This window comes from Lactuca serriola, chromosome 1, assembly GCF_051521515.1.
Source record: "Lactuca serriola cultivar US96UC23 chromosome 1, Lser_US96UC23_V15, whole genome shotgun sequence".
In the NCBI taxonomy this organism is placed as follows: domain Eukaryota; kingdom Viridiplantae; phylum Streptophyta; class Magnoliopsida; order Asterales; family Asteraceae; genus Lactuca; species Lactuca serriola.
The window spans coordinates 39,791,964-39,819,607 of record NC_136408.1 but is presented as its reverse complement, the minus strand read 5'-3'; the positions used below and the strand labels follow the sequence as shown (position 1 = coordinate 39,819,607).

At 36.7% G+C, this 27,644-nt stretch overlaps 1 protein-coding gene across 5 annotated transcripts; it reads left to right on the top strand.

The window, feature by feature from the left end:
• The first annotated feature begins 9,494 nt into the window (after nucleotides 1-9,494).
• On the top strand, nucleotides 9,495-13,143 carry LOC145084465 (uncharacterized). 5 transcript variants are annotated; one of them, XR_013698938.1, is made up of 5 exons: nucleotides 9,495-9,915; nucleotides 10,107-10,369; nucleotides 10,443-10,521; nucleotides 10,589-10,629; nucleotides 11,963-13,143. XR_013698938.1 is itself a non-coding variant. In XM_079023451.1 (4 exons), the coding sequence occupies exons 1-4, from the start codon at nucleotides 9,820-9,822 to the stop codon at nucleotides 12,102-12,104; spliced, it is 243 nt and encodes an 80-aa protein (XP_078879577.1). In that variant the 5' UTR covers nucleotides 9,495-9,819; the 3' UTR covers nucleotides 12,105-13,143. The 5 variants fall into 5 exon arrangements, 2 of the variants coding, with proteins under 2 accessions (XP_078879577.1, XP_078879576.1); XR_013698944.1 differs by having other exon boundaries at nucleotides 9,495-10,369; nucleotides 12,078-13,143; XR_013698932.1 differs by having other exon boundaries at nucleotides 9,495-10,369.
• Nucleotides 13,144-27,644: the final 14,501 nt, after the last annotated feature.

The following is a 27,644-nucleotide window of genomic DNA, read 5'->3' as shown; positions in this document are numbered from 1 at the left end:
ATACAGAATTTCCTTATGTTGAGCCATTCCAACATGAAATTCATATATATATATATATATATATATATATATATATATATATATATATATATATATATATATATATATCCTTGACTAAATACGATTAAAACCTCAATCTAAGCTTTTAGATTTGAGATGAAGTATAATTTCCTCTCCCTTAATTATAGCAAAACAACTCTTTCCCAATTGAAACTTTTGTTTTCTATTATTAACATTGCTAACTTGCAACCTTTATCCTAATTATCATGCTCCCACTAACAGGATGATTGTTAGCATAACACTTATGCTCCCACTAGCTTTGACATGTACTCACAAATTAGCTGACTTTCTTACCAAAGTTCAGATTTCTGATACTAGATTGTTTTGATAAAACTTTATCAAAATCATACACCTCTTTTAGATAGCTCACAGGTGTGTCTAAACAATTTTAGAACTATGAAAAGGGATGTCGTAATCATATTCTTGATTTTTTAGACCTTTTCCACTTCTCACAAGTCCATGTTAATGTGCCGGTAAACCACACACGCTCCACTAACGACTTTGAGAATGCAAATATCACAATTGCTATCTAGCTGAAATCTACTTAGTGAAAGTGTTTCCTCACCATCATTTTCATGAATCGGAGAGAAACCTTATGACACTTAGATTTAATGGTGTATGTGTTCTTATCCATGTGAATTGTCAAAACCATAGTCACAAGACAAGGATAATGAAAAAGGCAAACTCATATGGACTGAACTCAATCTTAATTTCTTGCCACCTGGCAGCTCAAGGGCCTGTCATTGCTTCCAAGTTGTTGTGCAACCAATTGAGAACTCTAAGAACTCATATGCAAAGCCAACTTTAATTGGAATGGACACAAAATATGTCAACACGATAGGTTATGAACCTCAAGTCGTGTGCTAGTGAAGAACTTCAGGTTTTATTCTTGATTAGTTCTTGAGACTTTCAAGACTTTTAAGACTCCTACTGTCCTCTTGACATATAAGACTTTATTGTCAGTTATTCAAGAGATAGTGTGGATTCTAATCAAGACAAACACTTCACAAAATTGGCCTAAGTTGGTCTTTGTTTTATCCAAAACATCACAACTTACCAATTTCAAATGTACAAGAGTAGAAAACTTTTACTCTTACATTTGACAAGTGTTTTAAACCTTCTTTAAGACATGTCACTCAAGTTACAATCTTTGACTATGACTCTAAGAATTTTTTTTGGAACAAAGTATGAATCATCTTCTTGATTTAACCACTTCAACAATTCATAACTCCTCTTCTTAGCTATAGGAAGGCACTTAGAGGATGAATTGTAATAAGGTCTCTAAATCATTAAGATGATCATAAAAACTGATACTAAAGTACTCTCACATCTTTTCAGATTTGAGAAACTTTTATCCTCCTGCCTAATTTGATTCTTCTTATTCGCTCTGCCTTACATTGGAACCTTTTCCAATGTCTCAGAATTACACTTAAGCTTGTAAGTATAACCATATTTATTGAGCTTTAGTAAATTATGACAAATAATCTTATCGATCTTTGGTGGACTTAATCAGTGCACAAGAATGTGTACTCGATCCCTTAGTTCGTTACTTGACTCACACATCCATGTGAACAAGTAGTTAGTCTTAATTTTTCCAATGCTTGAAATTTCTCATTCATCATGCTATACAGCTTGCATGATTCCAAGTTCCGGTCCAATTGAAACTTGGGTGATGAGAATCTTTCCTTATTTGGTAAATTTAGACATCACCACAAATGAAAGAATCAATTTCATATTTCCACTCTTGCTATTAATGGAATCTTATAAGCAACAAAAATTTTCACAGATGTCATTGTAAGGATATTTTAAAATAAATAAAATGAGAAATTTTCCTTTTATTTTAAAAACTTTGCGGAAAAACTTGTCCTTACAATACATATGAAAACTTGTTGTTATCTATTCCTAAGCAATATCTCATAACTCCTAAGAAGTAGCTCAAGAATCCAATCTTCAAACTATGCGATAGAAATCCATCTACGCGATCAGATTCAACATATTCTTTCTTTAAGTTTCTTTACTTTTCTTTGATTCTTAAAACATCAACATGTGACCCAGTCACATGATGTATCAAGAATCTCAGAATATAAACTTGGCAGAGTTAGATAGTGGACTTTACCTGAAGTAGAGTCAAACTTATTGACTTTAACATCCTTAGGTAAAATTGGCAGCTTCGCAACCAATGCCCCTTCCTTTGGCAGTTTAACAATGGACGCTTTGGTAATGGAACACGAGACTATCACAGACTTAGCTTTTCTCTTTACCATTTGGTCAACAGAGTTGACTATGGCCGAACCCTTTCCATTGGGAAGAGAGAGCTTTACTGGATATCCAATGTCATCATTGTCAATGTCCATAAAGTTTTAGGAAGTTGATCTTAGCAAATGGATAAGATCATTAAGGGTTTTGTCTTAGTCTGTTTCATAGGAGTCCCAAAGGAACTCACTATGAGACTTAGAAAGTAGTTGAGCCACCAACTTTCTCAAGACTTTGACACCCAACTCTCCCGGCTTGTCAATATGTGACTACATCTCCAAGATGTGATCACACCTAGACCTTGCCTTGCCAATAGGGCTTGATTGACCTTAAAATTTTCAGGAACTTGTGGGTTAGGGAGAATAATTGGAGGAGGTGAAAGAAGTATGATTTCCATGGGACATCATCTTCATTTAGGAAAGCTTGTTTCAAGAGATTTGGGAAGATCATAAATGTCTAAACTAGACATCTTTTGGGAAATATTCAAGATAGTTGATCTAAAGTCCTTAATATGACACCCAATATGAAATATTAAGGCTAGGAACCAACAAACTATTTTATAACTTAGAAGAGGGATGCCGTAATCCAAGCTATAAAATATTTGAAGGTACGCGAATGACGATTCACTAATTTCCACCAAGATAAACGAAATGTAATATTAGGTTTTAATTGGATTTGAAACTCCTAGATCTTTGAGATTCATTGAACTGTTCAATGGCATGTTTCAATCTTGAGTGTGCCCTTCATGTTTTGTGACTAGGATGTCGAGGATCACAAAACAAGGTGTGAAGTAACCATGCAAATTACTTGGTACCCTTAAGTGTTTACCCCTCAATCGATGTGCCGATTAACCACACACGCTCCATCGATACTATCATAAACATTAAGTTACCCTTTGCCTACCTTGTTAAATACGAGTTAGCGTGCCGGTTAACCACACACGCTCCACTAACCGACTTAAACAAAGTGAAAAGTGTAATTTCATGGATTATCACCTTATTCACATTTTCCTAAGTAACTAAGATTGGGTATTAATAAAAGGTTTAGTTACTTAGTATGTATCATTAATACTTTTAATGAAGGGAGAATTCTAGTCCTTGTCCTACCCGTTCGGCTAACGACCCTCCACCAGTTAAGGAAGCGGTGGGTGAGAGTGGACACCCATTAAACTGCCATTTTATAGGCAGTAACCTTATACCCTCCTTATAGACCGGCTTCGTGAATGAGACCTACTAACGGTAAGACTGACTTTACTCTTATACATATATATATATATATATATATATATATATATATATATATATATATATATATATAAATATTATTAACTTATAATTATAATATTATAAAATATAAGGGTTGAATTTTAACTTTTAAAATTCTAAGGGCTAACTTGGAATTAAAATATTCATAAGAGAAAACTTTACAAATTCCAAAACTTGAGGGCAAGTTTTGAAACTATTCAAAACTAATTATTTCCATAACTTATGAGTTTAAAGTAGTTTTAATTAAAAAAACTCTTCAAGTTCCATAACTTGAGGACACGTTATGGAATACTTTAAATTATTAAAGAATGTAACTTTTTCTTTATTTTGTAACTTATGGAATTAATTAAGGTTACATATTTTATTACTTAATGAAGTGACTCTTGAACCTCCATAACTTGAGGACAAGACTCCTCATCTTTTGTAACCATTGCCAACTTTTATGAGTTTTATGAAATTTAAATGTGAATTTTCATATAACTTGAGGACAATTTACAAAAACACATTTTAGAATCAGATCTTAGATTAAAATGGATTGAAAACAACAACTTCACATAACTTCCTATTAATCTAAGCAACTCATAAGAACAAGATAATTCAAATCAAACTTTTTCATGTAATTAGTCTAAACCTTAAACTAATACAAAACATGAATCCATTGACAATTATCTTTGAAATTGGATTAGCATGAACATTACCACATCAAAAACAAGTTTATAAGTTCAAAAACAGCTTAGGGTAATGTTCCTAGTCCATTTCTAGCCAAAAAAGTCGAATATATGATGTCTGGGGGTCCAACTCGTCGAGTGCACGAACAAACTCGGCGAGTTGGATGCATTTTGCCTTGGACTCGGCGAGTCTGCTGAGTAGACAACATAAAAACTCGATTTTTCAGCCAATTTAGCAAGTATAACAAGAAAACAAGCCTAGACTCTGATACCACTGTTGGGTTTTGAGCATTCTAACACTCCTAAGTGTACATGCAACCCTAAATACCTTGGATCTTTGTTTTCTCTATTATACATGAAAATAAGAACTTTCTAAGGTATTATCCTAATCTAGCATACAAAATAATGAATATAACAAGATAGAATACATACCTCTTTGATGTAGAAAGTCTTCATGAAGCTTGAGTGCCTAGTGCCCCAAGTGTGACACCTCAAATGGTTCACACAACATCAATTGCTTTTGGAATAACCTTGAGAGAAATGTAGAACACTCCTTGAAATCGTTTAGCCCTCACACTCACACATAGTGCCCGATTTCTTGAGCCATGGGATTCTTTTATATGGTGGCTATTAGGGTTACACCATGTAACTCATGACTTTACCCATTCCTTATGCTCCATGGATTTTAACCTCCATGGAGTATCCATGGGTCACCCCATGGACTTAGTCCAACATAAGGAATCTTAGATCACAAGCCCAAATATATAAGAATGAATGATTTACACAATCAACCCATATATTTAATTAGTCTCCTTTTGATCACTTAATTAATTCCAAATTAATTCTTGATCAATACTAATTAAATAACCTTATTAATATATTAGAACTTATAATATATTAACAAACCTTAAGTGTTATTTCTCTCATTATAGTCTATCCAAATGCATGATGTCATGCAACCCAAATGGACCATGCCGGGTCGGGTCAAGTTTTACCAATTATAGTTATGGACTTAGACATTAATCCAACACATAGTTTCCATTATCTATCTAATAGGCACTAATTCCATAGCTGCCAATATTTATCTGATAGGCCTCTCATCATCTATATCATCTTTCATCTGTCAACATCTATATCATCTTACATCTGCCCATCGTTACCCAATATATTTATTAGTAATAAAAAACATATATAGTTTAAAATCAAGTAAAACATGTATATATTGTTCATCTAACATAGATATCAGGAACACAGATAACAAACATATATACCATGTAATTATCTTAAATAATTTATATCTATGTGTAAGATGAAAGTAACTATGCACTCACTTGATAAAGTGATTACTCGAAACTCAGACAATGCTTCGCTCTATCACTTGGCCTTTCCTTTGACGTATCCTAGGTTCAATTAACACTAAGTCTTAGGCTAACATTCCTTATGAATAAAGATAGCCTAGATCCATCATTAATTCCAAAGTCTACTGATCTATAGCTGATAAGGGATAACCAGGTAGGATCATATCAGAGGTAGGGTCCGTTTGGTATACAGAGTATATTGTTTGGAAATCCCACTTTAAACACCTCACTAAATCCAGCCTATACATCATCCTCATACATTGATCAATTAGTATAACGATTTGGAATTACTAATAAATCTTATTAATAGGTTCATAATAATGAATTATGACTATAAATATAAAATACACTAAGATAAGGTTGAGTGTAATTTAACTTACAAAGATCTCCTAGACAAAAGTTTGGAAATTGCACTGGCAGAACTTCGACCTGCTAGTTATTAGATGTTGGCTCTTAGGGACCTTAGAGATTCGCTAAAACTTCTAGAACCGATGGAATTTCAGACCAAAGCAACAGAAAATCGAGAGAGGGAATATTGGAATGGAGTGGGAAATAATGAGCAACAACATCTATCTATAAGGCTGAATCTTGACCTGGCGCACCGCACACTCCAGCTAAGTCGATCCTCCAGATTTCTGCCACGTGTCAAAAATATCGTGGCCCACGCCCCACCTTCTAGAAGGTGTGCGCGTCGCTCCTCTTGCACGCACGTGCGAATTTCCAAATCTTCAAAAATTCGTATCTTATTCAAACGAACTTCGTTTTTGACATTCTTTATATCCATGTGTAACTATCGGTGAAATCTACAACTTTCATTTAGAATTCGTCGGTGAATTCTCACTTTATTTTTAAAGCTATATATTTTTTAACAGACTTAGACTGTTTAAAGCCCGTATTAAAATCATATCTCTCTCATATGAATTATGTTCTCGACTGTCTTTATATCGGCATAATCATATGGACGAGATCTTCAACTCTCATTTGAATTGTTTTACCTAACAATCAACTGGTCTCTACTTCGGTTTCTAAGTCATATACTATGACACTGAAACTTCGAAAAATCAAAACTTCCTCTTACAAAGTCAGATTTGGACGTTCTCTATATGCATGCTCACAGTTTAACGACTACTACGACTTCCGTTTATATTATTTTTCCGAAATAATCCTTCTTTATAATGTCTAATTATCGTTGTGACTATTAATTATGTAGCCCTATCTTGCGGGCGTTAGAGTAGCAGTCGTTGTACCAAAAGAGAAGACAGGAGCACGAGGATTCAACATAGAAGATTTATTATAATAAATTGTATTTCTTATTGTTCATGTAAATAAATAATTTTTTATTGTAACCCCGTGATTATTCCTAGGAAGTAACATGTTTTAATTTTGTTAGAATTCTCTGTTTATAAGAAAACTCTAATATTTCCCTTAGATAAGATGCATAAAATTTTAGGTCGTTACACGGCACCCCAAGCCGAGATGCATTCTCTCTCTCTCCCTCTCTCTCTCTCTCTCTCTCTCTCTCTCTCTCCCCCCCCCCCTCACGCACGCCTTATTGCTTTTCTCCCTTCACTGACATGTTCCTTTCCATTTTCATGATAAAAATCAACATCTTAGAGATGGACTTGAGCACGGAGGACAACACTCGTGCTAGGGGTGTAAGTGAGTCAAACTACTCGTTATCCATTTGGGATCGACTCGAGATTGAATTAAACAAGATTAAGCTTAAATATGAGGCTCGTTTATAGGGGTGTCTCGTTGATTTCAAAGGCCTTGTGTAAAAAATAAAATTGAGCCCCCAATTTTTTTTTTATATAAGCAATTTTTTTTCATATGACGATAACTCGATAAATGTTAGAAAAACAATCGAAAAAAAAGAACAATAATTAATATATAATCCTAAATAGTTATATGAATCACGAAACTTTCATAGTATTATTGGAAGCAAAATTGTTCCCCAACTCTTAATAATTAGTATTCTCCAATAAGTCATCTCAATAACTATCATTATCAATCCGTTAAGTATTTTTTTGTACTTTATGGACAGTAAGTAAGATAACAACTTCAATTTTGATCGCTATCAACACATACATTATCAACATTAATATTTTTGATTTTAAGAAGAAACTTGAGTTTTTTTGGATAAACCTATCACGAACCCCAATTTGATACCTTATTAACCCCCTCTTTATTTATATATATATATATATATATATATATATATATATATATATATATATATATATATATAAAGTTTTTCACATACATGCTTATGAGACACAATTTTTGAAAATTATATATGATATAACATTAATGACAATATGAAAGTCATAAACGTTGTTGTAATCAACTATGCATATGCCACAAAACGAAAATATAGTTACAAAAACTAAGGTGAACTAGTAATTAGAGAAATCACTCAAAACAGGTCTTACATTTTGTAATGCACTAATGTGAAGTTGGTAATTCATGCATTCAAAACCTATGAGTTAGTGTGTCACATTTGTTAATTAACAACAACAATCATAATATAACAATGAGAGACCGTTAGATTTAGAAATTAGGAATAGTGAAACACTTACTTGTTTAATTTAGTTGACAATAAAAAACCAAAACGAGAGTGTAATAGAAAAACGAGAGGCGGAGTCCAATGGATTCAGAAATCCAAGAAACAAGAAATAAAAAACGTTGTTTGAGTTTTATAGTTACAAATTTGGAAGTTTTGAATTAGAACAAAAAGTAAGCTCTTGTTTGCCGTAAATTTACATTAGCCAAAATGCAATTTTTAATTTTAAACTCAATTTTCCAAAACTCATGTTGCAATTTTTAATTATAGCATCAGCTATTGGAATTAGAAAAAACATGAGTTTTGGTGTTTTTGATTACTGGATTGTCGTTTGCTAGATTTGAGTTTTGGTGTTTTTGATTACTCGATTGTCGTTTACTAGACAGTGAATTGAACCATAAAGATGCTCATATGTAAAACATGGCCCCCTTCATGACATGGGCCTATGTGTTAGCCCACATCGCACGTCTTTAAAGACGCTCATGCTCGTTTATTAAGTGAGTTCAACCGAGCTTCATAAAAATTAAGACAAGCTCGAGCTCGAGCTTCTTAAAAATTAAATGAGTCAAGCTCAAACTTAGTCGGACTCAAGCTCAACTCGGCTTGTTTACACACGAGCTTCTTAAAATTTAGCCGACGACCCTAAGCTGTTTCAAGAAAGAAATATTTAGTTTAAGGGAGAATTTCATATATGTCTCTCTTAAAATTCAAAATATCATATTTGCCCAGGTTAATTTCTCAATATCATATTTATCTTTCATAAACCTTCAAAATATCATATTTGCCCAAATCCTTTTTTTATAATGTTTTTAATATATTATAATCATTTTTATACCTTAGAATTATTATAATAATTAAAAATTATAACTATATTATCTTTACATCTATGATAATGAAATGTAAACTCCTAAATGGTTGGAATGTTGTACTCTTGACAAACAAAAAGATTCATCTTCAACCCTCTCTATAGAATGTATATTTTGACTGTTTAGTTTTTGTTGTTGTTGATTATTATCATGTTGTAGATGGAGAATATTTTGATATTACCATTAATATTTTGATGTTAAAAAAGTACATTCACATATTTTGATATTTAAGAATGACATATATGATTTTTTAATGTTTAAAAAGAACATATATATGATATTTTAAAATTTTATGAATGATAAATATGATATTTAGAAATTTTATAAAGGATAACTATGATATTAAGAAATTAAGTTAGATAAATATGATATTTTGATGTTAAAGAAAGGATAATTATGACACTAAAAAATTAAATTAGATAAATATGATATTTGGACGTTAAAACGTGACATTATTCGTCTCTCCAAAGCAGCCATTTCTTCCCAAGTTTAAACTAGGGTTTCAAAACCTCGTGATCTGCTGTCGACTCTACATCCTGCTGTCATTCTCGTCATCATCTTCCAGTTCCGATGATAAGCATCAACATGAAACGCCACCCTCACAGTCACAATCTTCTTCGTCCATGTCATTTTATATCGATGACGTGTTAGCCAGTCTCAAAGGAACAACACCCTTTTGTAAGCCGTCGTTATTCGATTCCAACACTTGTGTCGCTGATTCTCCGACTCGAAAGGTCGATTCTCTCGAAGAAATGGGCAAAAATCTTTCAACACTTTACAAGCGTAATGTGTTGCCGCAAGCTGATCCATGGTCGTCTAGCACCCAAGATGCTTCCAAAACGTAATGTACTGCTATCAGGATTTGGGGGAGAAGTAGAGAAGGTTGAAGCAGAGTCTGTATTACGTTATTTCAGTTAAATTTAAATTGAAGATTTTACATGTGTGAAATTGAATCTTTCATCTTTCTGGAAGAGAAGTCAGAGCCTTTATAAGAAATTCATTGCAAACTTTGATTTGAAACTGGTACGACGATAGCTTTGGCCACTGAATTAAGTTTTTTTGTTTCTCTGAAGATGACATGTGCTCTGGATGAAAATACTGTAAAATAAACCAAACAACGCGGAGGAGAAGAACTATCAATTAAACCCATCACGTTTCTTGAACCACATCATTAGAGGAAGTATCATCATATTGCTATGCTTCCTCCTTCTATCGTCTTCTTTACATCTTCAATAGTTAATAATTCAGCTTAGAAACTTAGCATATGCTCTGGCCAAATTGGAGGAACTCCTAGCTTTATGCAATTGCCCCCAAAATGAAATATTAGTTGAAAAAGGTTGATTTCATAAAACAGTTCTTCCTCTTATGATTATTGAGATCTAAATCAATTTAGATTTTTTTTTTTACAGAAACAAAGATTGAGCATAAAAATGTTGGGGACAAATTTAAGACGTCTGAATCCGTCGGTGGATCTCCCCTTTTTTCAAGGTATAAAAACATGAAGTTATGTCTGACTGTATGCCAAATTTATGCCTTCTTTTATTACTATTTTCAGTGGCACAGATCACCTTACTTGCTACTGTTCTTCACAAAAAGGTAACCCTCTAATATACGCTCTTTATATTGGAGAAAATATTTTGGGTTCGGATAAAAAGATACCCATTTTACCACCTTAATTTAATTTTGATTAATTTAATTTTGAAATATTTTTATTGGTGGAAATTGTATTGTTTCTAAAAAAACTGATTATAAGTAGTTAATTATAAGTTGATTTTTTAAAAAATAATCAATAGGATGTCTTATTAACAACATCCAATATTTCATGCCATTTCTTGACTAGTGATCAGTCTTATGATCTTAGATAAAATGTTGGTAAAGATGTTTAAGAATATTTGAGAAAAAATGACACCATTACTTGGGGAAATGAAAGAAAATATAAATCAGTAAAATTAAAATTAAAACTTATCGAGGGGAAACCTCATTTTTACTGATTCTTTTATTTAGTAAAAAGAAAACACTATATATAACAAAGCTTACTAGGTTAATGGCTGTTTTTTAGTTTTTTAATTTTTAATTTTTTGTTTTTTTTTTCACTAAATAAACCGTCTCGTTCTGTCTAAAAATAAATAATTAAAAACCCAAATTTATTGGCATTTTGTGTTGCAGAACTTTGTCTTCGAGATATATAGTCGAGATTACAAAGCCTAAAACAAAAAAATTTACATTAGTATTATAACATGGTTTGTTTTTTATTCTTTTAACAGAACTTAAATTTTAGAGGCAGCTAAGTTTTGTTTCAATACCAAAAAGAAAATTAAACCAGAAGATGTATTTTAATGTGAAATTGTTTTATAGTATACAAGTTTTTTAATTGAGTTATTTTTAAGGCCTTTCTAGTTTCTATTGTATTTCAATCAGTTGTCTTGTTAGAGATAAAAATTTACACGATCTTTTGTTATTCAATTCATATTGAGAAATTCTAACAAATCACTTCTTGTTTTCATGGATTTTAGCTTCAACACGTTTTTCATGTATTTGATTGTTATTTTTTATTACTTCATCAATTGCAAAACAGCAAAAAAAAAACCAGTTGGTTTGTTTTTTTTAATATAAAAAAAATCTATTTAAGAGTGAGTTTGGAATTTTTTCTAATGGAATAATATCCAAACCAAACTGTAGGTATAAAATTTTACAATGTTTTTTGTTATTATATATTGGAAAATTTTAAATTATCTAAATGGTTTTAATAACAAACAACATAGTTTTAAATTTCCAATATATAGTAACAAAAAACATTGGTTGATAATTAATCTTGCCACTTGGATTTTTAGACATTCGGAAACAGTAATTAAACGAACACAAAGCATACATATATTTGTAAATCAAACTAAACTTGATACATTAATGACCATACTAAACAACTAAGCAGCCGGAGAAGATTGCACCACTAGCGGCCGCCATGATTTTCTTCTTGCATTGTCATTTATTGGTGGGTGGTGGTGGTGGCGGCGGCATTACAATTTCTTGTTGCTGATAAACTATAGGCACAAGTGGTGGTGCTGGCAAGTTAAGTAGAGGCGGTGACAGGTACAAGTCCGGATGACTCCTTCTATGAACAATTGGAGGTACAGTGACCTCCGGCGGGAGGTTAGCACCATCATTAGCTGGTGGAGCTGTATTTGTATCATCATCATCATCATAATCTGGTGGCAGCTCAGGGAATGTGGGTGGATTAATGGTGGTTCCCGGTGGTGGTGGGGATGCAACTAGTGGTGAGAATGTCGGATCTGAAACCGTGGGTGGTGGTGAAGCCACTACAACAGGCGGCAGTGTAGGGAAGAGGTCTGGCGGAGTTTGGCGGCGGAGGAATGGTCTGGATATGAAGGGGTTGTTGCTGGAAGAGATAGGAGAGAAAGGCCATTGATCACCACAGTCTTCTAAAAGTGGGTCACAGATTTCTGATAGACCGCGGCGGTTAAGGGTGGCTGGACGACTGCCGACGGTGGCAACTGAACATACCAATAATAGTTGTATGCAAGTGATGAAGCTCTGGGATTTCACCATTGTGGACTGTGAAAAAGCAAAAGAAAGTCGAAGCGTACTTATAGAGGAGCTGAATGTTCTTAATTAGTCACAGTTCTCAATGCCATGCAAATTTGCATGGTCAACCCTTTGACTTTCGACGTGTTTAATTAAAATGGAAAAGAAACCAAAAACCTATACAACCAATTCACATTTATTTTGAAATGACAAGTGGTTTGGTCAGCTGAATTATCAACTGTATAAGGTAAATCGGTTCTCAAATCAACAAAATCGGTTTTCGGTACTTTCGGTTCTGGTAACATCAGGTTAGGGGAAATTTGGTATCGGTTCCGACCATCATATCTCTCTAATACGCGTTTGGAATGAGCTGATCTTTTATATGCATATTCTCCTATGTGTTGGCTACAAGTTTGGCTTTGGAATCATCTTAATTGGATGAGTTATATTGTCCTAAATAAGGGTTGTGATTGTTGTTTTTTCAACAATTTTAAGTTTATAAGGAATTTTTCGGCATCTTTGAACTTTCATATCTAGCTCGAGCTTGGAATGACTGAATTTTTTCATGCATATTCTACTATGTATTGGATGTGTTTCAAATCTTCAAACATGGTCTACTGGTTCTCTTCAAAATTATGTACTTATGGGTAATGATACCGAAATAATGGTATTGATACCGACACTGTTATTTACCGTTCGGTTGAGAATCAGTACCTTCAATTCAGATAATTTGATATTCAATACTTCGGTATTGTTCCAGGACTATGCTCACCCCTAATATATAACAGCACAAAAAGCTGTACATACTACTTTTGAAAATCACATACACAACTCATGTCAAAAAATCAAAAAATTAAACTAAAACTACTAACAAATGTAAACCACATGGCTCATGGAACTTTGATTTACTCTAAAATATAAAAAGTTTTGGAGTGTACAGTTGGGCAAGAGGAGGGTGAGTGTACAGTTGGGGAACTGAATTAAATTTACTCTTCTTTTTACGTGCCCATCATCTAATGTAGGTCAACGTCTTCCCTTCATCGGGTCCATTTTTGCAAAAAATAAAAGAATATTAGTCTTCTTGAATTCTACTAAATGATTTTCTTTAAAACAGTAAAATTCTTTTGACAACAATTAAATGCAAGTTTCTTTTGTTGGGTCGATATTTTAAATAGTATATTTCATTTAAAGATTATGCAATTACATCCTAGAAGTTTTAATGTCTTCATGTTTTATAGAATGTATTGTTGTATATATTAGAACTAATTACGTGATATATTAAATATCTATGACCAGTTATTCAAATATAATAAAACATGTGGCTAAAGATAGTGTTTGGATTTATTATAAATACTTAAAGTGTTCCGGAAATTATGACAATCTATCCTCATACACAGCCAACATATGCCATATAAGCATTTTACTGGTGAAACATGTAATATCCTGTAAATTACTTGATTTTAAAAAGTACCGAATCATGAATACTTCGGAAAGAGAGAAAATTTCTGTTATGGATTTTCCTGAAAAACAAACAAATTTTTGAAGTTCAATTAAAATTTATTCTTATATATTATAAACAAATGGAATGAGATTGTAACCGGTGTAAAAAAGAAGTACTGAATCATGAATACTTCAGAAAGAGAGAAAATTCCTGTTATGGATTTTTCTAAAAAACAAACAAATTTTTGAAGTTCGATTAAAATTTATTCTTATATATTATAAACAAATGGAATCAGATTGTAACCGGTGTAAAAAAGAAGTCAAATTGATTTTATAAGATCTTGAATTCCCAAAAAACACTTTTTAAAAATTAAAATTAATTAGTAAAATTAAATCTTTTAAACGATCCCTAATGCATGAAAAACATCCCCACATCTAAGAAGTTTGTTAATTGGACGTTTCTGATCAACTAACAAAAAAAATTTACGTTTCAATTAGAATTTAAATGATAAACTAGAAAAATGGTAAACCGTACCATCTAAGCAGCACACATCAACCTGATCCAATATCCATTTACGAAGTCATTTGCAAAACATTATTAATATTTCAGATGTGTCAGGGTTTGAACCATGTACCTTATATGTGAAATTTCCCTCATCAACAACTAGGTTCCCATCACGGGCTGAATTGACAATAGTATAGGTTTTCCAAACCGACTCCACAATGTTTTTTTTTCTAACTTGTTTTTCATTTTTACTCAATGTTTTAAAAACCGGTTGGACTGGAAATCGGGGAAGGGAGCGGTTCAATTATCATCTGTTTTATATCTATTTCTGAACCAGATCGAACCGACCGGTTTTTACAAAAATATGGTTGAACCGGTTAAATTGAATAAAAACACATGAAATTGAAACCTTTTGCATAATAAACTGTGGTAGTTTTTTCATTTATTAATTTTTTTTTGAATAAAAGCATTTGATAAATGTTATGAAGTTTTTTGATGCATTTATATTTATCTAGGACTTTATTTTCTTTTTAATGCACGTGGGTTGATGTAAAACTAATGGTTATGAGTTATTTTAATTTATTTAGAATCATCTACAACTTGTTTTCATCTGTATTTTAATGTTTGAACTTGTGGACATCAAATTCTTAATTTATATATGTAGGTACGTGTACGAAAATACGAAAAAAGATGAAAATTATAGAAATCAGTTTACTCAGCGGTTGAACCGGAAACCGGTCACCATACCGATTCAACTAAATAACCGATTTTTAAAACATTGTTTTTACTCAAACCGGTTTTATTGACAATATTTATTTATTTATTTATATTTTTTTTTTTGCCTTAAAACCGGTTATAATCCGAACTAATCTGTGCACCACTAGGCGTGAATGGTTTGTTAATTACGAATTAAGTCTATAAGACGATAAAACTAACTCGAGGTCCAACGTTTATTGGGTTTATGCAGAAGCAATCTTTAGCCCAACAATTAATCATGGGTCATTTCTTTAACAGTATATTAGCTTTTTATAAATTAATCATTATATTTATCATGTCATAGATATAATAATAATTAGAGCAAGAATAAACAACCTTACATATGACAGATAAGTTGAAGATGAATAGCTATCAGAAGGATTGCCTTTTCATAAAGCACCGATAGTGCGTCGATTCAAAGACATAAGTTTGGTGGCGGATAATCTTGTTTTTTAGTTCTTTTTAATGTGAACAAATACGATAAACGATTATGTTGGAAATCCGAATAGTATGTGTAATTACCTAATTGGAAGGTTAATTGTATTAGATTATATTTTTTGGTTTTTCTTTAAACCTATTTTTTATAATTTCAAAACAAATTATATTTTTCGATTTAACTCTTTTCTTAGCTGTAATCTTTTACATAATTTTCAGGAAATTGAGTAATCTAAACACATTTTAATATTATTTTAATAATGACAACCAATTTTTGTTTCTTTTGAAAATAATCACCATGCCTGGAATGGGTCATTTTGGACCCAAATTTACATTTGATCAATGGGATAATGGATCCGACCCGGTAATGTGGTCACCCCAATAAATACTATTTTAGCCTGTTTGTGACTTCATTTCTAACTCTGTCAATTCGGACAATCTTATAGACAGCATTCCGGACACCACTAAAATTGAAAATGTCTTTTGATAGCGTTGATGACATGCATTTTTTATATGTAAGTTTCCATTATGTTTATAATTATACGCATTTATTTTAGATTATACGTCAAAACCTATATAATTTATGCTTTTATATGGGTATTATTAGTTTTCCTATGAATTTTATTGGTTTAAAGACAATTATAGGATTACATGTAAGTATATTTATATGCTACATGAAAAAAAAATTATCAAAAATTTTTATTTTGACTAGTCCGGAACAAGTCCAAAATATGTAAAAAAAGTCCAGAATATGTAAAACACGTCTTGGATAGTAAGAACTCCTCCGGAATACGAGGAACATTCCAGAATTTGGGATTCCGGAATCGTTACTACAAAACCGACCAGTTTGTGAGGCCATGTTTAAGCAATCATGTTTTGGTGATTATGTGAACATGCAGATGGGTGTGGAATGTCACTCTTTACTTTGTCACTATCTTATGTGCAACGAATTTACTACTTTTGATCCAGTTTACCTACAAGAGCTTCTATTTCCGGTTAGCTACTATCGACTTTGCTTTGACAGGAAAGGATTCTGCTTGGTTATAGGCTTGCGGTTCGGGGAGTATCCCCTTCCCCCATCCCCCTCCCTCGGGGCCAGTTCCGGTTTTGAAGAGTTTAGACAACGTGTGTTTCCATTTATGTCGTTGTCACGTTCTGTGAAAATGGTTAACCTTATGCACGTGTTCAATGATTTACTTCATCAGTCAGGTGATGCAGACGCCGTTAGAGTATCCCTGTTGTATATGCCATAACATGGATTTATGGGGAAATATCCTCGACAGCCGGTTACTGATCAACTTATAGCACTCGTCTCTAATTTAGAAGAATTTAACATGTATATAGTGCAACATCTCGTTCCCATGTACATTTCCTTACATTAATTAAGTTTAAATTGTGAAGATTTTGAGGTTACGTGGGGCATACATAACAATTTACGCAAGGGGTAAGTACACAGAGTTTAAACCCTAATTGTGGTGTTGTGAGCCTTATTTAAAGGCTCTAATCTCTTGAGAGTCTCCTCGTGCTTAACCTCCACCCTTTCTTTTTCTAACTTGAAAATTCTAACCTTTCGTGAGATCCTTGAAAGCTTGAAGTGATATTTTGGTCTGTTTTTGGTGAAGAAAGAGAACTAGGTAGGTGTGCTTGGAGTCCATAGCTTGTAGATCCAGACTATACTCTTCTTCAACATCTTTCATAAGGTATAAAGTCTAAACCTTGTTGATCTTTTTATTAGATCTATCTTGTTGTGATTTTGTATGAGTTTTTATTCCTTAATCTTGGATATAGGGAGTTTGAGCAACTCCAGACCTCATGAGGAATGTCTCTCATCCTTTCTGAGCTTTTTGAACCATGAAAATGAGATCCTGGTCACTCCCATTCAGTCATGCTTGATTTATTGAGCTTTTGGATCATGATTAAGACTTAGGGTTTGGTTTTGTACTCCTTGTAGCCATCCAAAGGCATAAAGGTTATGAATTTATCATTTAAGACGTCTATGAGGTTCAACTCTAAGAGTTTGACATTTAAACTTAAGGCATTAAGGTCTTAATAAGAAAGTTGGTAAACATCCAGATTACACAGGGCGTGGCCTTAGCTACACAACGTGTAGCTTGGTTTGGCCCTGTTTTCCTTCAGAAGACTCTACGCGATGCGTAGAGGACGGGTACGCATGGCATAATCCCAAAAGTCCAACTTTGGTCTTTTTAGATGTTAGGTCCCGTAGGGTGGGTCCTACCCATGGAATGATAAAATGGTCTTTTTACCCAAGTATGTTAATCAGAACCAAGACTTGTGTTTGGAGTTGTTACCTAATTTTAATTTACGGATGTCAAAAAGTCCCGTGGGACCCCGAACCCGTGCGGCCCCGATCCCATATGGAGTATAACCTCCATTTTAATTTTGGGGGAGGGGACGGGGTAGGCAGTCATGTCCCAAACCCCCATGGGGGCCCCGTTAATATATATATATATATATATATATATATATATATATATATATATATATATATATATATATATATATATATATATAACAATGATTTTGAACTTCCAAAACTTTAAAAAATCATGTTTTTAAGTTGTAAGTATAACGTTTTTGAGAAGTGATGACATTTTTGTTGTTAGCATGTAAAATTATATTATAAATAGCAATTTTTATCCCAAAATAGCTTCTTTAAGCCCAAAAAACAACTTTTTTGAACCCAATAAAAAATATCCCAAAATCAATCGGGGGTAGAGAAACGGGGGCGGGGGTCGGGGGTAATCCGTGAAGTCGGGGGTGGGGAGATTGGAAATTTCGAGGGCGAGGACGGCAGAGGGGGAATGGGGAAATTTTGGGGGTGGGGCAGGAGATGCAATCCCCATACCATTTGTACAGGTTAACATCCCTATTTTAATTAGGGTTTATGATGTGTTATTCAATGTGGGGAGTTTCAGTTTAGGCAGCTCGGGCATTTGATTCGTTTGTCTGACATCAGATTGAGATGAGTCTTCTTATTGTACTCATGGATCAAAGGCACCATTGTCGGCCCATTGGATTGTGCTAGTTGTCTTTGTGACTCTTGTATGTTTATATTGGGTTGGGCCCATTTGTATGCTTGGTTTTGCCCGCTATTATTTATGTTGGACTAGGCCTATTTGTATGTTGGGTTGGGCCTAATATCATGTAGGTTGTGTTGGGCCTATTTGTATGCTGGGATGGGTATTATTATACATAATGGGTTGGGACCATTATCATGTAGGTTGGGTTGGGCCTATTTATGTATGATACGTTGGGCCCATTTATTTATGTGTTGGGTTAGGCCTATTTATATGATATGTGGTATTTTGGAAAAAAAAACTCAATAAGCTTTGTGCTTACGGTTTGTGGCTTAACATTTTCAGGTACTTACAGTTCGAGAGGGAAGGTCCCGACATGATTGCATTACATCCACCGAAGATTTAAATTTATGATTTGTTGATACTCTGATGTTCTTTTGGAAACATTGTTGACAATGATGATCTTGTATGAAATATACATTGGATGTTTTATTATTTTAAAATGAAATTTTCTATGAATTTTAGGACGTTACAAGTTGGTATCATAGCCTTGGTTTGAGGGATTTGGGCACACTCTCGAGTATTTCTAAACTCAAACTGGGGATTTGGTAATTTTTATGAAAATGGAAAATAATTTATGAAAAAGATTCTATAAAGAAAAAGGGGTGTGATGCGTGCAATTAGTCGAGCTCGAGTAAGTGATTCCCAAAATACACATACCAATGTATTATTACTAGTATGCTTGATATTCGAGCTGCGTGCTATAGTAGGGCTAAAGATACCTTCAGGAATCGCATGCTAGAATTACCTTATTTGTGTGATGCCTTATAGCCTAAGAGGATTTGATGTTATGTATTACTCATAATTTGTATCGACTCGGTTAATTGCTAAGTGTATGCTTTAAAGATTATATACGATTAGGATCATATAGCCCTAGAATCGTTGGTTTAGCCTTATTTCATGTCCTTGTTTTGTTGTGGGCTTAGGTAGAATCATTATTCATTATTCGACAGTCTATGTGGTCCCATATTGTGTGCAATTTGCATGCATAAGGCAACCATCAGTGTTGGTTGAGGTTCTTAGTAGTGTAGAGGCTGGCAAGTTGAGAATTAATATGAGAGCCTAGGAAATGTCATGGTGGGATATGTATGTTGCTTAGCATAGGGATTGAGTGTATGGCTTTAGTGGGTGACTCAAAGGATTCAAGACGTTTTTTTAGGAAATTACGGATAGGTATGGGAGTTAGTGTTTGTAATGTCCCAAAATTTAAGACCATTTTTTTATAATAATAAAACCATCATCCAAAACGTGTTCATAAAACCATAAAAGAAAATAAGAGAATGTAAATAATCATCCAAATACATCAAGTCAAAAAAATGCGGAACAACATGGTGTCTGCGATGCGATCATCCCGAGTCCTTCCCTTTCAATTCAGAAGTACCTAAAACATAAACTGAAAATCGTAAGCACGAAGCTTAGTGAGTTCCCCAAAATACCCCAAACCATACATATCAAACATATAATGGGCCATGCCCAACAACCATCGAGCCCCGATAAGAACAAATCTGTTAAAACTTGAGATGGCCCCCACCCATCACATTCATCAGGCCCTGCCTGGCATCGAGCCCCGCTCGACATTAATATAGACACATAAACACATGAAAGAATCACTAAGATAAATAGCATACAATACACTCATTAGGCCTCACATGACATTGGACTCCGCCTGGTATACATATCACATACTACACATGAAAGAGTCGAACATACAACTAGAATCCTAAACATAATAAATTATGGATCGGAATTGGTGCCTTAGACCTGTCAAGCACAGTGAGGAAACTCATCTCAGACCGCTAAAAATCAGATTAATGCTCGAACTGCTGATCCGGAAAGTCTCTGCACTAATCATATAAAACCCCAATTAATAATTGAGCCATAAACCATAAATAGGAATCTAGTTCATTTCACCAACACTCAGGGCAAAACACCATTTTACCCTTTACTCACTTGGCCCAATATCTAAGGCCCAAATCAATGGCATGAACAAGCCCAATACGGTTCAAATCCCTAAATGATACCCAAAGCCCATCATGGACCCAAAGTCCAGAAATGATCCAATAGCATAGAAGTTTAAGGTCAGGGCCCCAACAAAACTAATCCCAACTAAGACCAAGCCCACAACTCCAACGGCCTACTGATTAGCATACGCTCGGCTTACCTGGCTCGTACGCCTTGCGTATGTGACTGATCCAAAATCGAGGCTCGCACCTAGTAAGCCTTGTGTACTCAAGAGTATGCCCAACGTACTGGCTTGAATTCAACTTCTTCCCCAAAAGTATTAACCACTTAATAACTTAACGACCAATCCTCAAATCGACCTCATATCAAGACCTTAACCGATAAAATCAAAGACTTTAAGCCTTTGCATGGTTCAAAAGAACTCGAACCTTAGTTTTACCATTCTACTTTCACCAGATGAACGTAAACACATGCATGGATGATCCACAACCATCAAGATGCTAACTTTGTAGACTAGGGACCTCATAAATAGCAATAGAATCAACTCCTAACTTCTAGAATGGAAGAAAACCACTAGATCTCATCATAGGACCAAAAAGGGACCAAAACTTCAGAAAGACTATATCTAAGCATACAAGGAGCAAGTTCCAAGCTTTATACCTTAATGAAGATGGAAATGGTGTGTGAAGTATGGATCTATAAGTTCTCATATGATCAAGGCTCCTTCTTCCAAGCTATTCTTCCTCAAATCTCACTAACACACACAAGAGGGTCAAATCTCCTCAAGAGGGGCTAGGGTTTTGAAATGAGACTCAAAGGGAAATGGAGGCTAAGAAAGGTGGGGTGTAACGACCCAATTTTCAAGTTCAAAAATTTCATTTTAATTAACTGGTCATAAAACATTCATAAGAAAATACTGTGAAATCACATCATCTCATAAAACAATGTATCATGTCTGAAAACCCAAGTCATAAAATTAATAACATGTCAGAGTACAATCCCAGAATATCCATAGTGCGGAAACCAAAGAGTGTGTGTATGATGTGCCTCTACCGCGCCAGCTCCTTCCCCTTCGTTGAAGAGGTACCTTAAACCAAAATTGTAAAATGTAAACACGAAGCTTAGTGAGTTCCCCCATCGTACCGCATACCATACAATCACATAACATACACATACTGTCAGGCATATCAGGGTGCCCGACCTACCCCTTCGGTCCTCTCGACTGGATGTTGCCTAGCATAACTAGGTGTTGGCCTCCCCTTCGGTCCTCTCGACCGGATATTGCCTAGCATATCTGGGTGCTGGCCTCCCTAGCGGTCCTCTCGACCGGGTACTACCTAGCATACCTAGGTGCTGGCCTCCCCTTCGGTCCTCTCGACCGGATGTTGGGGACTATTTCACCCCTCTATTACTACCACATAACATGTAACACATAACCATATTCTATCTAGTATGACTGGGTATAACTGTTGGAATAGTGTCTAAGGCTGCAACTATATTAGGCAAGTATTTGACCCGATTGTGCATGGTCCTTTTGGGTTGCCTTCACCATAGCAACTTGATAGGATGATTTATTATGAGAGAATAAATATTATTAATATATTATGAGAATAATATAAGGAATAATAATATTTTTATTTGATTAATATAAGTCATAGATTAATTAGTATTAATTTGGTGACTTAAAGAGATTAATTAAATAAGAGGGTATAAACTGTCAATTGTTTGATAGTTACATTTTGGGCTGTAAATCCTCCATGGATAGAGGTTGGACGAATTCTAGGGCTTGGGATAGCCTCAAATTCGTCCAAGGCATTATCTTGGAAAGGATTTGGATTACTTTAAGGAAAGATTATCCAACTAGGGTTTAAGGGTGAAACCCTAGGAGCCTACAAGTATAAATAGACCCTTAGGGCATGTGAAATCGGCATCTCTTCTAAAGAAAGAAAACCCTGGCCGAATTACTTCCCTAACCTCTCTCTCAAATCATCCTCCTTGCTAGTTGGTGTTTGTAAGCCATTAGAGGAGTGACAATTGTGACTCTAGAGCTCCAAGACAACAAGATCAAACAAGAGATTCAAAGGTAAACTTCTAGATCTGATTTTGTATTGTTCTTATACCTAATTAGTCATTAGAAGTCTTGGATTCAAAGCATGTTTAATTAGAGAAACCTAGATCCAAGCATTAGGGTTTGCATGTGCACATAGGAATGTTCATATGGCCAAAACCCATCAATAACCACCTCCTTTGGCCCTATCGACCGGTAACCTTGGGGACCATCTCCCCTACTGCTACTAGCATCTAATATCATATCATACTAGCTCATAACATATCAGGTAGTAGCAAACCTAGATGAATATCACAAAGACAATCATCGAACATACAACTCCTACTGATGGGCCGACACTGTGGCCGTAGACCCACCGCTACTGGAAGGTAACTCACCTCGTACGAGTAGCTGCTGATAATCTGTGTGGGAAACCTCTGTCTGCTGCTGCTCTGGAAATCCTCTGGCTATAATCCCCACAAAACACTCAGTCGGAATCTGATATTTACTCTTAGGGTAAAATGACTATTTTACCCCCAACCAAGTCTAAGTCAAAGTCAACTTCCAGTTGATCCGGCTCGCCGAGTTGGTCCGTCAACTTGTCGAGTCCCTAACCCTTTATCTTTCCTTGTCCACGACTTGACTCGTCGAGTTTAGCAGCGACTCGTCGAGTTTAGCAGCGACTCGACGAGTTCCTCCTCTATATGAACATCGAACGAACCTTCATCCGACTCGCCGAGTTGTATGAACAACTCGTCGAGTTCACCTTCATCTGATGAACAAGTTCTATCCTTGACTCGTCGAGTTGTATGAAAAACTCGTCGAGTTCATCTTCAACCATAAGGAGATTGCCTTGGACTCGCTGAGTCTGTTCTAGCACTCGTCGAGTCCCATGAACTCCAGGTCTAAGGCTAAGTCCAATACGTTGGGTCACTTCTTCGGACCTTCTACAACCCTTCTAACACCCAACTGAGTTCTTTTGACCCTAAACAAATATGGGACTTTATGCCTTGGACTCGTCGAGTCCCAAGAATGGACTCGCCGAGTCGATAACGTCCACACCCTAAATCCTCGATTTCTGATGTAAAACCTTTGACCAAATGATAGATCCAATCCCCTAAGCTCGATCTAGCACGTAAAGTTTCGAACTTTACGTGCATGCATGGGACTTTTGAGCCTAAAAGGTTCTAAAATGGCTCTTATGTTGCATGGGACCTTCCTTGGGTGCAAAAGTAACCCAAATCCGCCTTGTGACTCCTCCCAAGACTTAGATCCGAAGTCTTGACCCTCAACCATGTTTTCAATCATGGTTGGCTACCTCATATAGCTTAAAAAGCCCTAAATCTTCCCCAAAAGGGATCAAACAAACAAGCAAGCAAGGTACAAACTTTATACCTTTCAAAGACTGCAAATGATGAACCAAACTCGAATCCTTCAGTCTCCTCTTGATCCTTCTATGCTCTTCCTTCTTCCTTGAGGTCAAAACCCACAAAAATCACTCAAAAGACTTAGATCTTGCACCAAAACACTTAGGGTTTGCTATGTAGGGTTTCTGGGAGCAATAGGGACGAGTGGTGGCTGAATGAGATGATTAAATAGGGTGCAAACCCTCAGATTAGGGTTTTTGTCCAGTCAGAGCCTACTCGTTGAGTCCGGGACCCGGCTCGACGAGTCCATCACTTAAATCCCGCGTCCCGTCCCGCTTCTACTCGGTGAGTTGGTCCTTCAACTCGCCGAGTCCAAGGCCAAAAATGAAAAATACTTAAATAAATTACATACCAAGAACCAGGTGCTACAAATCTCCCCCACTTATTTTAGACTTCGTCCTCGAAGTCTGCTACTCGTCCCTGGAACAGTTCTGGGTAATGCTCCATCATCTCATCCATCGGCTCCCAAGTCCACTCCGAGCCCTTCCGATGTTGCCATTGCACCTTCACTAGCTCAACCCTCTTGTTCCTCAATCCTTTGACTTCCGGTCAAGGATCGCTACAGGCCGCTCATTGTAATTCAGGTTGTCATCAACCTGAATGTCGTCCAAGGGTACCACTGCTGAGTCGTCCACCAGGCACTTCCACAGTTGGGAGACGTGGAAAGTGTTATGGATCTGGCTGATTTCGGCTGGCAGATCCAACCTGTACGCCACCTTGTCCACCCGGGCTAAGACCCTGAACGGTCCAATGTACATGGGGCCCAAATTGCCCCGTTTCCTGAATCGGATGACGCTCTTCCATGGCGACACCTTCAGGAGAACCATATCCCCGACCTGGAACTCCAGGTCTGATCGGCGCTTATCAGCATAACTTTTCTACCGACTCTGAGCAGTCTGAAGCCTGCTCTGGACCTGCTGAATCCTCTATGTCGTCTTGAGCACTACTTCGGTGCTCCCCATTATCATCTGTCCAACCTCACCCCAACATATCGGGGTCCTGCACCTCCTTCCATACAGCATCTCGAAGGGAGGGCGATCAATGCTAGCATGATAACTATTGTTATAGGAGAACTCTGCCAATGGACGGTAAGTATCCCAACTACCTCCGAAGTCTAACAACCGTGCTCGTAGCATATCCTCCAGAGTCTGGATGGTCCGCTCACTCTAACCATCCGTATGTGGGTGAAAGGCGGTGCTAAAATGCAGACGAGTACCCAGCTCGTCATGAAACTTCTTCCAAAACTTGGAAGTGAACTGAACATCTCTTTCTGAAATCACCGATACTGGCACCCCGTGCCGCGCCACTACCTCCCTAATATAGATACCGGCCAACCTTTCGGCCGAAATACTCTCCTGAATCAGGATAAAATGGGCGCTCTTAGTCAATCGATCGATGATGACCCAAATCGAATCCACTCCCCGCGCGGTCCTGGGAAGCTTTGTGATAAAATCCATCGTAATGTCTTCCCATTTCCACAGCGGAATATCCAATGACTGCATCTTGTCGTGTGGCCTCTGGTGCTCGGCCTTGACCTTCCTGCTGGTCAAGCACCGCTCCATGTACCATGCTACATCCGGTTTCATGCAGGGCCACCAATAGTCCAGACGAAGATCCCTATACATCTTCGTTGCCCCGGGATGAATGGAGAATCTAGATTTTTGTGCCTCCTCCATCAGAACCTGGCGCACACCCCCGTGGTACAGCACCCACACCCTACGGTGTAGGGTCAACAACCATCGGCTATCATAATCAAAGGAGGAAACCTGGCCTACAATCCGCTAACTCTTCCGATGTTCCTCCTTCATGGCCTCCTGTTGGGCCTCTCGAATCTGCTACAACAGTGGAGTCACCACTGTCATCCTCAGACAGATATCCCTGATCGGCACTGCCTTGCGGCTAAGCGTGTCGGCCACCACATTGGCCTTCCCCGGGTGGTAAAGGATCTCGCAATCGTAATCCTTCACCACATCCAACCACCGACGCTGCCTCATGTTTAGATTCGGTTGATCCATGAGGTACCTCAAACTCTTATGGTCCGTGTAGATGGTACAACGGACCCCATATAGGTAATGACGCCAAATCTTGAGGGCGAACACAATAGCCTCCAGCTCCATATCATGCGTCGGGTAGTTCGCCTCGTGAGGCTTCAGTTGCCTCGATGCGTAAGCAATAACATGTCCTCTCTGCATCAATACTGCGCCCAAACCCGAGATGGACGCATTGTAGTATACAACAAAATCCTCCATGCCCTCCAATAGGGCTAAGATCGGTGCCTCACACAATCTCTGTCTCAACGTCTCGAACGCAGTCTGCTACTCAGACCCCCAACGAAAGACCACGACTTTCCTCGTTAGCCTGGTCAGGGGTACGACTATCTTGGAGAAATCATGGATAAATCTCTGATTGTAGCCGGCTAATCCTAGAAAACTCCAAATATCATATGGAGACCTCGAAACCTCCCATCTCATCACGGTCTCCACTTTGGCCGGGTTCACCAATATCCCGTTCTGGTTGACAAGATGCCCGAGAAACTGCACCTCGCACAACCAGAACTCACACTTGGAGAACTTAGCATACAAGCTCTCCCTTCTCAAGGTCTCCATAACCTCTCGCAGATGCTCCTCGTGCTCCTCCTGCGTCTTGGAGTAAACCAAGATATCGTCAATAAAAACTATCACACACCGATCTAACATCGGTCTACACACGCGGTTCATGGGGTCCATGAACACGGCAGGAGCATTGGTGAGCCCGAAGGGCATCACCACAAACTCGTAGTGGTCATAGCACGTCTGGAATGCAATCTTCTATACATCCTCCTCTCTGACCCTCATCTTATGATATTCTGAACGCAGATAAATCTTGGATAACCAAGATGCTCCCTGTAGCTAGTCAAAGAGGTCATCAATCCTCGAGAGTGGGTAGCAGTTCTTCACCGTTACCTTGTTCAGATCCCGATAAATCTATACACATCCGATGCGACCCGTCCTTCTTCTTAACAAACAGGATCGGGGCTCCCCAAGGTGAACTACTCGGCCTGATAAATCCTTTGTCTAACAGCTCCTGCAGCTGCGTAGATAACTCCTGCATCTCGGGAGGAGCCAACCGATACGGTGTCTTGGCTATCGGAGCCGCATCAAGGACAAAGCCGATCCTGAACTCCACCTGTCTCTCCAGAGGTATCCTAGGCAACTCCTCGGGGAATACGTCTGCAAAATCTCGCGCCACGGACACATCGCCCACTGTCGCCTTACCCGCCTCCCAGGTGTCCATGATATAAGCGACATATCCTGCGCAACCCTGTTGAAGGTAACGCCTTGCCCTCGCTGCCGAACATAAAGTTGGCCCTCGTTGTGGCCTCTCGCTCTGAATCACTAACTCTCCCCCTCCCGGGGTCCTGA

Excerpts from the sequence above, each read along its gene's own strand:
- LOC145084465 (XM_079023450.1), top strand. The coding sequence starts at position 9,820 with ATGTGTTGCCGCAAGCTGATCCATGGTCGTCTAGCACCCAAGATGCTT. Across the intron at positions 10,522-10,588 it reads GGATCTCCCCTTTTTTCAAG|TGGCACAGATCACCTTACTT; the intron begins GTATAAAAACAT and ends TACTATTTTCAG. Across the intron at positions 10,630-11,962 it reads CTACTGTTCTTCACAAAAAG|CCGGAGAAGATTGCACCACT; the intron begins GTAACCCTCTAA and ends ACAACTAAGCAG.